Below are 14,062 nucleotides of genomic sequence, written 5' to 3'. Positions count from 1 at the left end.
AAAAGGGGAGAGAATTATTCCAAACAGCCTTTGGATTTGGAAAGTTCTCAGCACAGCTGGGATGAGGTATGTGTCAGGTTTCTCCTCCCCACATTGTTTCTTGAAAGAAAGAAACTCCTTCCTCTTCCACCCTCTCATGCCCCTCTGTTGGCCCTGCAATCCTGTTTAATGCCTGTTCTGATTTATTTTCTGGGCGAGGTATCCGTCCATTGGCGAATCTGGAGCTTCCCTGTGAATTTTCCATCAGAACGTCGCTGAGCCTGTTTGTTTTTCCGTCTGGAATGTGGACATGCTCTGTTAAACTGCCAGCTGGATTGTCCGGGATGTTGGCTCACAGTCTGTTACAGCTTCTCTTTTTTCCTTTTCTCTCTTTCCCCCCCTCCCCTCCCCAAAGTTGTGGAAAAGAGGTTCAAATTTTCCGGGTTACTGAAAGGGGAGAAGGAATGGGGAACAGCCACACCTAGTACAAGAAGTACTTTTCCTATTCTCTGTGGTTTGGAAACTCATCTCTGGAATATTGGTGTTTCCAGTCTTATTTTCTTTCTTGAGCGTAATTACAGTACCACAGGGAACATCTTTATCTCCACTAGTGGAAAGCAGTTTTCTAGGGAAGCATTCGTTGTATCTGAGTGCTTTCAAAAGAGCATTTTTTTCATTCTCTTTGAACTTTCCACTATTCTTCTTTTGCACAACTATCAAGCTGTCTCCATTTCCCACTAGCCAAGGGACACAGATGGAAATAGGTGGAACCATGCTGTTCCTGGATGTAATGGCTCAGTGCTGGTGCCAGGGGTGGATGGTTGGCTGTTTAGCGCTCTCTCCCCACCACCACCAAAGGCCAAGCATGTCACTACCACAACATAGTCATCTCTCAGTGACTCAGTAGACTATACAGTGTAGCCAGCCTTCATTTTGGCGTCTCTTCTCCTGTCACATACTCACCGAGTGAACTTCTCAGCTGAGAAGTACTGAGTTTACATGTACTATTTAGCTAGAGTTGAATTTTTAATTAGGACCATCTGACCATGGGTTCGTGGGAGACCTTTGCGGTGCAACCTGACAGTCCTTATCCCTTGGGCTGAGTTTTGTGCAGAGGCTGGCTACAGCTGGCGTAATATTATTTGTATTACCGTAGTAGCTAGGACACCTACTTATGGTACAGGACCCTGTTGTGCTAGGGGCTGTACAAACACAGGAGCAATAGATGGTCCGCCCCCCAAGAGGCTTACAGTTGAAGTAGAGCTGCCATGGGGGAGAGGGGGCCTGTTTCAGATAGAGACAAAGGTGGCTTATGGCTACTCTCCTCACCCCAAACCCACTTCAGCTATGCAGAGTGTACGTATGACACAGCTGAGGGTTGAGCACAATAGATGTAATTTAAAAGTGAATAAACGTTTCATTCAAGCAGATACCATCAAAATGTGTTTGTCTGCCTAGGTTAGGCCAGGATGAAGATATTTAGTTAAAAATATTTTGATGGAAAATTGGTTTTTTGCTGAAACGAAAATGTTCATAGAAAGTGCTTGCTTTTCTCAACTATTTTCAGTTTTTTTCATTAAAAAAATAGAAACTAAATCGTTTTACAGTTTTTGGCTAAACATTTTTTGATTGCCAAAGGCTGAAGAGATTTTGATTTTCAGGTTTGGGGTTTTTCTATGAAATGTTGACATTTTGAACTGAAATATCAACAAAAACTAAAGTTTGTTAGTTTTTAAAAAAATGATGTAGAGGAGATAATCCCTTTCAGACCAGCTGTACTCTAAGTGTTCATTCTGTGCTCAGCACCAGGATAATGAAAGGTAGAGGCAATTTATGAAAACATGCATTAGGTTGAAATGGATTTATTTTTAATTTATAAAATGTCTCTAACGATCAAAGTTCCAGGTGCAAGTACAAAATTTAAAAAACGTATGAATTCTGAATAACTTAATTTGTTAAGAGAGCATACCTTTCTCCAAAACAAAGTGAAATCTTTCCCCCCTGGTAGGAGATGTGGGAAATTCTCCTGCTAAGCACTAAAGAAATCCTAACCTTGGCTTTAAAGAATTAAATGGAATTGACTTTCTCTGATATTGAGAAAGAGGAGCACACGTTTCACTTACATATGCTTTACGCCAGTGTTTCTCAAACTGGGGCCACCGCTTGTGTAGGGAAAGCCCCTGGCGGGCCGGGCCGGTTTGTTTACCTGCTCCGTCCGCAGGTCCGGCCGATCGCGGCTCCCACTGGCAGCGGTTCGCTGCTCCAGGCCAATGGGAACTGCTGGAAGCGGCGCGGGCCGAGGGTCGTACTGGCCATCGCTTCCAGCAGCTCCCATTGGCCTGGAACGGCGAACTGCGGCCATTGGGAGCCGCGATCGGCCGGACCTGCAGACGGAGCAGATAAACAAACCGGCCCGGCCCGCCAGGGGCTTTCCCTACACAAGCGGTAGCCCCAGTTTGAGAAACACTGCTTTACGCCTACTGATTATGGGCTTAATTCTGCTCTCATTTAAGTCAATGGCAAGCCCCTTATTGAGTTCAATTGGTCCCCAAATGTATATTGTATATGTACTGGCAGCGTATACTACAGGTAAGAATATATATGTTTTACATGGCATGTCTATTTTACATAGGGTGACCAGATGTCCTGTTTTTAAAGGGACAGTCCCGTTTCTTGGGACTTTTCTTACATAGGCACCTATTACCCCTCACTTCCTGTCCTGTTTTTTCACAGTTGCTATCTGGTCACTCTAATTTTACACAGCCACACTTATGCCACGTAAGTTATATCTACACAGCAGCTGGGAGGGTGATTCCCAGCTTGGATAAACATACATGCAGTAGCTCTGCTTGCTAAGAATAGCAGTGTGACCACAGCGTCACAAGCGGCGGCTTGGGCTAGCCACCCGAGTATGTACCCAGGGGTTCGGACAGGATTGTACTTGTGCAGCTAGCCCAAGCTGCTGCCTGTGACGCTGTGGCCACACAGCTAATTTTAGTGCACTAGCTCAAGCAGAGCTAGCACATGTATGTCTACCTGTGCCGGAAATCACCCTCCCACATACTGTGTAGACATGCTCTGAGAAGTGCTAAAGAAGGAGTTCTGAACCGTTGAATAAAATGTTAAAAACCTGCTCTGACTTTCTGGGAGGTTCATGCAGAGTGTGACACAAACACTTGTTTGTAAAGTGGGTTGCACACTTGTGGCCTGTGTAAATAAGTCAATAGCAATTAGCTGACATGACCAGTGCTGCTGTCCACAACCAATTGCAGGTGTGATGCCCTCTCTAGTGATTTTATTGAATTTGTTTTTGTACCTCATGCAGCAAAAATGAGAGGTGGATGCATGTGACTGCAAAAGAAAAGGCCAGGTTGTAACTCATTCTGGTGTTTTGTTGTTTGTTTCCCCAGAATGTGAAAATTTTCTGGAAGATGGGCTGAGTGGAGACTGTGCCTCATCGCAGGGTGTCCTGAAAAGAGAAACTGGAAGCGAGTCTGAACTCTTCCCCTTGCCTGGCGATGGGATGGATGACATCGTCTTTGGAAAGGTAGGGCTGTCTCAGAAGGCCAGCTTACTGATCCTAACGACCCTCCCCAGGCAAAACTCCCATTGATTTTGTGGGAGTTCTGCCTATATAACGACTAGTGATTAGGTAACTGGAAATAGATGAAGAGATAGGAAGGACCAGGCCCCTTGTGTACAGCTACAATGATGATCAAGAGGGACATGTTTGCTGTGGTTTTGCACAAAGTTTTATTGATTTCCAGCAGGGTTCATTAAAGGGGATAATTTGATTTTAACTTTCTGCAGATAGATCAAACGCAATCGGAAGAGTTGAAAAAGTACACTTTCTTTCAAGGTCTCTAATAAGGGTTGCACAGAGGCTATGAAATCCAGTGTTACAAACGTTAAATTTTTCTCCTACAAACAGAGACCTCCTGCAAAGCACTGAACTTTCCATTGGCCTCCTCTGCACTGTATACTACGGTTTGTTGGAGAACCAGTGTGATTCCATCACTTCAGTGAGAGTATGTTAAAAGGAAGAAAACACTCACTCCAGATACTTAGGGCCAATTGAACAGTGCAGAGTGGCATGGTTCCATTGCCAGGCAATAGCAATATAAGTGATAGTAATAGCTCTAGTTGTTGGGTGTTTTTAGTGACAGTGCTTCCAGTTTCCTAAGGGGCCTAAAAGTCCTGAGAGTCATCATTGGCCTGAGGAGGAGGAGGAGGGTGAAAACCAAGATACAAGATCAGACTCTTAAATGAGAGTTGCTTTGTTTCAGAAGTTGCCTTGGGTCTACTGCTTCCTGGACCAGGACAGCCTGGTATAACTTGAGAAGCAGAAACCACCCACCCTCAAATACTTCCAGCTGACCAATTTATAATGTTAAGCTGCTTGCCTTCACCCACTCTACCTGGTGAAAGGATAAGCATAGCAGGTGGCTGAAAGGGCACCTCTGGAAAAAATGCTCCAGAATGAGAAGGCTCACTAGACTCCTGTGAACAACCGTCACAGAAACCTTGGCACAAGCTCTGTGTGTATATGGTGAAGCTTAGAATTCTGCACAGATTATTATTTATCATCTGTAGCCATCCCATGCTTACCTTCTGCTCAGACATGTGTTTCCTATCTTGAGCAACTGGAAGTCGGGGCGATTTTCATGCAAACTTCCAGAGAAATGCATTTAACAAATTGACAGGTTTCAGAGTAGCAGCCGTGTTAGTCTGTATCCGCAAAAAGAACAGGAATACTTGTGGCACCTTAGAGACTAACAAATTTATTAGAGCATAAGCTTTCGTGGGCTACAACCCACTTCTTCGGATGCATATAGAGTGAAACATATATTGAGGAGATATATATACACACACATACAGAGAGCATGAACAGGTGGGAGTTGTCATACCAACTCTGAGAGGCCAATTAAGTAAGAGAAAAAAAACTTTTGAAGTGATAATCAAGATGGCTCAGTACAGACAGTTTGATAAGAAGCAAGTGTGAAAATACTTACAAGGGGAGATAGATTCAATGTTTGTAATGGCTCAGCCATTCCCAGTCTTTATTTAATCCTGTGTTGATTGTGTCTAGTTTGCATATCAATTCCAGCTCAGCAGTCTCTCATTGGAGTCTGTTTTTGAAGTTTTTCTGTTTTAAGATAGCCACCCGCAGGTCTGTCATAGAATGGCCAGACAGGTTAAAGTGTTCTCCCACTGGTTTTTGAGTATTATGATTCCTGATGTCAGATTTGTGTCCATTAATTCTTTTGCGTAGAGACTGTCCGGTTTGGCCAATGTACATAGCAGAGGGGCATTGCTGGCACATGATGGCATATATCACATTGGTAGATGTGCAGGTGAACGAGCCCCTGATGGTATGGCTGATGTGATTAGGCCCTATGATGATGTCACTTGAATAGATATGTGGACAGAGTTGGCATCGGGCTTTGTTACAAGGATAGGTTCCTGGGTCAGTGTTTTTGTTCAGTGATGTGTGGTTGCTGGTGAGTATTTGCTTTAGGTTGGGGGGTTGTCTGTAAGCGAGGACAGGTCTGTCTCCCAAGATCTGTGAGAGTAAAGGATCATCTTTCAGGATAGGTTGTAGATCTCTGATGATGCGCTGGAGAGGTTTTAGTTGGGGGCTGAAGGTGACAGCTAGTGGTGTTCTGTTATTTTCTTTGTTGGCCCTGTCTTGTAGGAGGTGACTTCTGGGTACTCGTCTGGCTCTGTCAATCTGTTTTTTCACTTCAGCAGGTGGGTATTGTAGTTTTAAGAATGCTTGATAGAGATCTTGTAGGTGCTTGTCTCTATCTGAGGGATTGGAGCAAATGCGGTTATATCTTAGAGCTTGGCTGTAGACAATGGATCGTGTGGTGTGTCCTGGATGGAAGCTTAGAGGCATGTAGGTAAGTGTAGCGGTCAGTAGGTTTCCGGTATAGGGTGGTATTTATGTGACCATCGCTTATTAGCACAGTAGTGTCCAGGAAATGGACCGCTTGTGTGGATTGATCTAGGCTGAGGTTTCTCTTTGGTTAAATCAAGTCAGATGATGGCGAACGTTTTCCAGCACGATGGGAAAGACCACAGCCTGGACTAAGTGATCTCATGTGCTGTAAATGCACTGGAAAGTCACCCTTAGTGAATGTGGCAGGGCGTGGAGCTCACCAGCCTCGCCCTTTCCCATCTCACTCACGAAATGGGGGAGGGGGACTTGCCTCTATACAGGGCTTTCCTTCAGGCAGAGCAGAGCATTGTCTCCAGTTATCTCATTCAGGGAGTTGCATGAGTTACAGAGTTCAGCATTGCTCATTCTCTGAGTCTGATCTTAATAATGGTGTTTGTGGAAGTGGCGATGGGGAGTTAAAGTAAATAATGGCAAAATGTTTTACATTTCCCCCCACGTTATAAGGTGTGTTTCCCAAAATATAACCACAAAAATGGAGGTTCAAAATGACATAGTAATCCAAAATGGCAGGAGTGTCACAGGGGAAAGAAACGTCAAGGTGTGGGGCCGAGGGAAGTGTGCAAGTAGGGTATATGATTCTTTAATGGCTCCATTACAGTGACAGGGCAAGTACTGAGGAAATTTTCATTTGCAGAATGGAAAGCTCTTATCAAATCAGTGTTCTGAGTCTTTCCCACTATGCGGTGGATTACATCTAGAGATGGGTAAAACTGAAAAGATTTAGCAATGTAGTTTGAAAGCTTATTCAAAGCTGAAATGACTTAGTTGACCTCTGCCTTACAAGCACTTTTGTCTCCCCTTTGCTAACCCTCCAAATCTAAACAGAAGGGTTCCCTTTTCCCTGTCTCTCTCCTTCCTATATGTTTGGCACCTCTTTACTACATTTGTGCCTCCATCCATTGTATATTTATAAATACCAGAAGCTTTCATCAATACTATCAAGCTTTCAGTAGCTCTTTCTGGTTTTCATTTATCTTTTTTTCCCAGGGTCCCAATAAGAGATGGGAAAAATCAGTTTTAAAAAGAAAGTGTTTTTGAACATTCATTCAAATGAGTACTGACGTCAATCAGATGGCATTTGTGGCCCTTTTTGCTCACTTTTCACAAACGTTAGTACCAGCACGTTTTGTCCATAAAAAAGTTTTCAAAATGGAAAGTGCTGTGAATATTGACATATTTCAGAGAAATGATGGTGAAAATATGCATTTACACAAGTATTGATGTTTGAATGGCCATCTTAAAGGGTTCGTGGGTTTGGGAGTCGTCCAGCTCTGGAGCACTGCCAAGATCATGTAACTTAGGTGACCAAAGACACAGCATAAATAGAGAGCTATTCATAGCAAATCATGAGTGGTAGTCACAGCAAATAGTTTATGAACGACCCGTAATGTTCATGTAACCCATTCAGCAAATGATTCTGAATTACAAATGTTATAAAAATCAGAATCTGCTCACTGCCCTGCTTCTTGTCAGGTTTGTACATGAACAGCAAGGAGTTAAATTCATTAAGTATATCTAGACCACTCTCCCAATTTGAGTCCCAAATGTTGATGAGTTCTGGTTTAGGAATCGAAGACTAATTTGTGCAGGGGAGAGAGACTATCAAAATACAGGCAGGTCGGGCTAGACATTCTGTGATGTGCACACCAGTTCTTACGTATCAGGGTCTGTGTTGTTAAATGTATAGGAAATACTGTGGAAAAGGAGCAGGGATTAAAAAAAAAATAGAGTGAAAAATCGAGTGGAAAGTGGAGAGACTGAAAAACAAATAGAGTTAATTTCAAAAAGGAGTAAAGAGAGAGAAATCCTAGTGATCAAGCACAGCATATACTGTAGGACATCTTATAGCCTGTCTTTCTTAGAGGTAGTGAGGCAGTTCTGTCCCTAGTAACTAGCACAGGCTTCCCTTTTTCCAGGTCAATATTGTTTTAATTGAATTGCGGTGGAGTGGGGGGAAGAGAAATAGATTTCACCTGTGGAAGAAAAAAGTTTGTAAACTACTTGTGTGAACAACAACAAAAAACCCAAACAAACCAAAAAGCATGTGAGGGTCTCAAAACCTCGAGCACTTTGATTTTGACCATTCCTTATTATTATTATTATTGTAAAGTTCCTGTTTCTCCTTTGGATGGAGTTACACTTGAACCTCTTGCTGCAGCAGCTGTTTGCTGTATGAAACATCCATTCTTCATAGCAAGAGTTACTATACAAATACTCAGTGAAGTGAAAGATAGCACTGGCTGGAAATCCAATATTAGTTGTTTAATATAGTCAGGAAACTGTAGGCAGAGCAGTCCCATGGCTATACGGAGCCGCTTGTGAATATCAGAAATTCTTGTAGCCTACACAAGATTGTTAACATTTCATCCATTTTAAGCCCTGCTTCTGTTCAGGGGCTCCAGAGGCTTGAGGTCCTCTGAGCAGTCAATCTCTGCGAGATGCCTGGGACTGCATCTTACTATAGGTGTGTGTGTGTGTGTATATATATATATATGTTCTCATTACTATGTGTTTTACCCATCTCCCATATTGTTCTGATTGGCACATGCAGGGTTGAGCATCACGTGCCAAAGAAACAAGAGCTCCTCAGTTAGAGGCCCTATCATCAAAGCACGACTTGTTTCTTCAGATTCTTTGCAGTTGCTGGCATCTGAGAGTCATTTACACAATGAGCCCTAAGACTCCAGCAAAATGTCAGGCTCTATTCCAGTGTTTATTCCCATAGCCTAGTCATCCTCCTCCTCCTTCTCTAGAGAGCTATCTGTGCAGTAGGCAGATATTGCAACATTCTCTTCTGTGAATGATTAATGCTGTCTAAGGTTATTTCCTGTCGTCTGTGTAACTCTATCTTCCTGGGGCATAACTTATATTGCTTGCTCATCTTAGCTTTTAAGCTCCCATTGACACTTAAAGTCACCATGCAGCTTGTGAACCTGCCCTTGCAGATATTATTAAAGAGATTACCTCTGTGAGCCAGAGGTCACACCGGAGACTGTATTCCTTATCTTTTTGAGCCACCGAGCAGTCTTACAATTTAAGCTGTGGTACACTGCCTACAGCTGGAAAAGGAAGAGAAATCCTATGGAGTATTTCCTAAAGCTTTCAATCTTGCACATAGTCGGGCAGTAGATAGAGAGTCGGTGATATATAGAGAGATACAATGATCATTTTCATGAGTGGACAGCTTGGCCTTCACTTCCCAAAATGCTAATATGTTTTAGGATTCTCCCAAAGACTTCCTCATGGGTGATGGCCCCATCTCACTAATTTTTTTACCTTCATCTATGATCTTTCTTTTCCCCAGAAGTTTCCACACTCCCCTGAACAACAGCATAAAAGAAGCAAAGGAAACTGTTTGTTTCTAATTTTAATGTTAAGACCCTCCCACTTTTTGGCACATATTAAGACCATGTGACATTCTGTGGTTTTAAAATTCCCATCACATTAATTAATCTGCCTTCCTTAAAGTTCCCAGGAGCTAGCGTATGATGATGTGGGGTTTCGGTTGTTTTTTTAATTAGCTAACACCTGGGAGCCATGGTCATACCTAGTTTAGTAATCACCCCCAACACTGGGTCATCAGAAGGGTTAGAATTGAGTACCTAAATTCATTAGCTGGAAGGAATAGTAAGCAGTTGTGATCTGTGGACCTGCCAGCACAGTTTACAAGTTCCATTAACACAGATTTTTTTTTTTTAATCTACTGTGATGGCAAATTGCTAAATTAAAAAAAAAAAATCTCTGTGTAGTGGTGGTGATGAATAGCTTATGACTATCAGACCTTGTGATATTGAGAGGTTCCAGTCTTGTGTTGTGGGTTTTGCTTTCTGTAATTTGCATCATTATCTAGGGAATTTACATGCAACTGATAAGTGGGGCTAAAAGAGGATGTTTTGTTAATGGAGTGGAGGGACATTTTCTGCATTCCAGGTTTTGAAATCTTGTACAGGTTTTTCCAACATGATGATTCCCATCTACAGATACAATCTCCTGTGCTGCACCATTTTTGTTTTTAAGTTATCATTGTTATTCCTAATGCAGCTTTTAATGGTTTTCTAATTAGCTATGCAAATTAGGGAGAGCAGACATGATGGGTCTAGCTAGCCATAGCCTGAAATATGCAATATTTCCTGGGAGATTTAACATCTTATTTACTTAAGTTAATAAATCTCCATTATAATATTTGATTGAAAAGTACAGGTGCCAAGCTACACTTTCATTGTGAATCAGAGATGCCCTTTTACATTGATTGGGAATCCTGAAATAAAAACTAGTGTGTATAATTCAGTGCTCAAGAGCAATTCTGCAATTGCAGATCAGTATGTGCAGCCCAGAGTCCTTGAGCATTATGATAATAATAATTCCGATACAGCATTTTTCATTTATAAATTTCAAAACATTTTACAGAGGAGGGTCAGTATCATTTACAGATGGAGAAACTGAGACTCAGGGAGGTGAAGTGTCTTGTTCAAGATCACCCATTGGCAGAGCTGGGAATAGAATCCAAGTTTCCTGTGTCCCACTCTGGTGCTGTATCCACTAGGCCACACTGTGTCCCTGTTAGTCTTGACTCTTTAAAATGCTTTGTCTTACAGGAAGGGAGTGTCTTTTTTAAAATAAGAAATCATTGTTATTTAGGAGAACTTTTTCTGAAGAACAGGAGGGATATTAGAGTCATGACTGTACACTGGAGGCTCGAGCAACTCGAACCTTGTTTTTTTTTTTTTTTTTTACTAAACCAGTCCAAAAGATGAAGGCAAAACCATAAATGAACCAAATGTATAAGTATAATTATAATTATAATTTTTAAATTATATTTTGATTCTATCCAGCTGTAATTTAAGAAACAAGCAAGCGCATCTATGAGGGAAAGTAATTCTGATTTTTTTTTTTTAAATAGGGATTTTTTTTTTTTAGTAAATTATTTCCATTTGGAAAATAAAAATCCCTTTGCCTGTTTTGGAGTTAGGCAGCAAAACACAGTAATTTGGCAATTTTGCACTACATCCATTCCATTTGCATCCAGGATTAATGTCCTTTAACTAACTGCACCCTTCTGGTGGTCAGCCAGGATGCAATCTTCCTGCCCTTCAGGGACTCTGTCTTAATTATGACAACAGCTTCCTGTGACCTGGAAAAGAGAAACAAACTATTTCCTTCTCTAATAAAGTATTGTTCTCATCATGACTACTAAGTAATTTGTCTGGATTTAGGCAGTTCAATAAACTGTCATCATGACATGCAAATGCCAAGCTATCATCAATGATGTAAAAAAAAAAAAAAAAATCTGTAACTTTATAAGGCTGCTTCTCCAGTTTTCTTATGTTTTTGTTTTGTTTTACCCCAAACCTCATTTAAAAAATATACTGTAATATACTTTTTTCTAACACTAATTTTGTCACTGGAATATATTTACAGAAAAATTATCTTTCATGGCCGATATTCCTTATCATGACACACAGATCATTGAATTATTTCAACCAAAAATATATACTTACAATGAGGGGGGAAAGTATTACTCATGCAGTCTACTCTGTGGATATTGATTTTTGATGGATGTGATTGTGGGAAAAAATGTATCTTGTACTTATTAAACTGATATGAGAAGCAGGGCTAATGCCCACCAAATTTGGCAGTAAGGTTTCTCTTTAAATTATGAAGTATTTTACCAACGACTGTTTTCAAACACCTCATACTCCCTTTTTAATTGCCATAGGAGCTTTTAGGTGATATTTTTGTTCTAGTACAAACGCAGAACAGAAACGTGCAGACTCTGGAGTGGTCTAATTGACTGATTTTTAAAGAGCCCACGATGTTGGACTTTGAGGTGCCCCATAGTGGGAATGTGGTAACAGCATTTGTGTTCACGTTCATTACTGTTGTCTGTTGCATTTGTAAAGGCACATCTCTCGTCTGACAATTGAATTTGGTATTCTGTTATCTTTTTGCAAATGAGATTTGACGGACTGCAGCTCCCCGAATGCTCAGTTCCTGTTGAGTATCAGTGAGCCTGCTAGTTGAAGACAGCGACAAAGCGTCCTGTGGCACCTTATAGACTAACAGACGTATTGGAGTATAAGTTTTTGTGGGTGAATACCCACTTCGTCAGTCTATAAGGTGCCACAGGACTCTTTGTCGCTTTTTACAGATCCAGACTAACACGGCTACCCCTCTGATAGTTGAAGACAGTTAGCCACTGTGGCTTTGGTGAATAGTCCATTATATACAACTGGATGGATCATTCGGAATATTATTATTTTAAATGATACAGTGCAGGACTCTGCAGGAATATACATTGAAACTTCCCACATTGGCCTTGAGTCTGAAAGTGATGTCATCAACATGCTTGTGTTTTTTATACTAGCCATCAGGAACACAGGATAATCATAGACTCGCGTTAGGATGTATTGTCAGAATGTGGCCGATAGCCGAATAGAGCTAGCTGGGGTTCCACTTACTGCTTTTGGAGCAAACTAAACCCAAGATTACAGTCTGAATAAAGACCCGTCCCACAAGGTGGCCAATCCTGTGGAATAGTATTTTTCAATTATAGTTGGATTTGACAAATGCTGAAACTCCTGACATTAACTTTTTGATAAATGGAAGGTGGTGGGGGAGGGGACTAATCATTTTGTGTGTGTTTGTTTTATGCTACTGACTAATGTTCAGTTTGTGCTGTATGGTGCAGTGGAACAGTGTGTTAGCCTTTTTGCTGTAATGACTGGAAGCTACAAATCTGGTTCAGCTCACACAAAGAGGACTGAGTTTGCGGACTGAAGTCATATGACCTAGCAATCATCTGTGCCCATCATTTAAACGACATAAGTATTTGGCAGGCTTACAAATTTTTGCCTGGCAAAAGGCTTTAGGACTGGAAATGCAGGAGAAGCTACATTATAGGGTTACGGTGCATTGACAGAACTGTGAGAAGGATGTTAATAGAATAGCAGGAAGTGCTGTAGTGTCAGGATTGGATTGCGTTGGCAGAACTGAGTAGGGAGCCCAACTTTACAGTAGCAGGATGAGTTATTGGGTAGGATAAGACAAGGGAGCAAAGTTGTAGAGGGTGACTTGCGCAAATAAGAAGGAACGGGCCTAGCTTTTGTGATGACTGGCTCTGGCCAGGGCTGTCAGTTGAGATCTCTCTTAGCTAAGGTTCATGTTTTTACTTTTGCTGTAACAGCCTGAAGAGGAACAGTCTGCTTGCGATGTCACCAGTTCCAGCTCATCGGCAGACGACACAGTCTCTTTGGAGAGGAATTCCTCTCTTGGGAGTGACATATCCCTTCCACATGCTCTAAACCTCAACAGGCCTAAGGAGAGGCACACTCTGGATGGAAACGGCATTGACATGGGAGCCGCAGGGGGACGGGAGAGTGAACTTGGTGGCTCGGGCGAGATGGAAGAAGAGATGGACAGTATTACAGAAGTGCCTACCCACTCCTCTGTCTTAAGAAATTCCATGCGACCACTGTCACCATTCCGACGGCACAGCTGGGGGCCGGGGAAGAATGCTGCCAATGAGGCAGAAATCAATCACAGGAGGTGAGTGAAAAAGGCTGTTTAAAGCTGTTTACACGCACATAAGCACAGGCATGTGGGCTTTGCGATTGGCATTTGAAGGATGTGCAAAAACACGGAAAAGTGAGGTCATTCCATGAACTCTGAGGAGAGAAAGAGAGAGAACCACTTACTACAAAAACAAACAAACTAATCTTCCTGGTTTTAATTACATGTTGAACTAAAAGTACTTTATAGTACAATATATTTTAGCTTTTCAGAGGACTTAGGTCCTTATCTAAAGCCCATTGAAGTGAATGGAAACACCTTGGACCAGTCCTTAATGTAAATTATCACCACCTGTTCCTATGCAGAGGGTTTTGCTAAAGGAAAGGTTATCTGAGTTAAATCTAGGTGACCACAGAATAAACACAGCCACTATAAATCAGTAGCATTCTCACATTAAGGTGTTGTGTGGGCTGTAAGGCTGTAATGGAAAAATATAAGCCTTTAGTCTTGGGACTGGGGTGGATGGGTTCCAATTTGACTCCTGATAGAATTGCAGTATTGAATGAAGTGGACAGACCCTATACACCCTATGCCTAGGATGTTCTTCCAGTT

General features: G+C 41.8%; 1 protein-coding gene across 1 annotated transcript in view; it reads left to right on the top strand.

The window, feature by feature from the left end:
- Positions 1–14,062, top strand: part of AKAP13 (A-kinase anchoring protein 13) — a 110,659-nt gene that overhangs the window by 18,406 nt on the left and 78,191 nt on the right. Inside the window, exons 3-4 of the mRNA XM_065411485.1 lie at positions 3,383–3,526; positions 13,125–13,486. Coding sequence (XP_065267557.1) covers positions 3,383–3,526; positions 13,125–13,486 — 506 coding nt within the window. The remainder of the gene's footprint in view (positions 1–3,382; positions 3,527–13,124; positions 13,487–14,062) is intronic.

The sequence above is a fragment of the Emys orbicularis genome, chromosome 10 (genome assembly GCF_028017835.1).
Source record: "Emys orbicularis isolate rEmyOrb1 chromosome 10, rEmyOrb1.hap1, whole genome shotgun sequence".
Lineage (NCBI taxonomy): Eukaryota > Metazoa > Chordata > Testudines > Emydidae > Emys > Emys orbicularis.
This window is presented reverse-complemented; position numbering and strand designations above follow the sequence as displayed.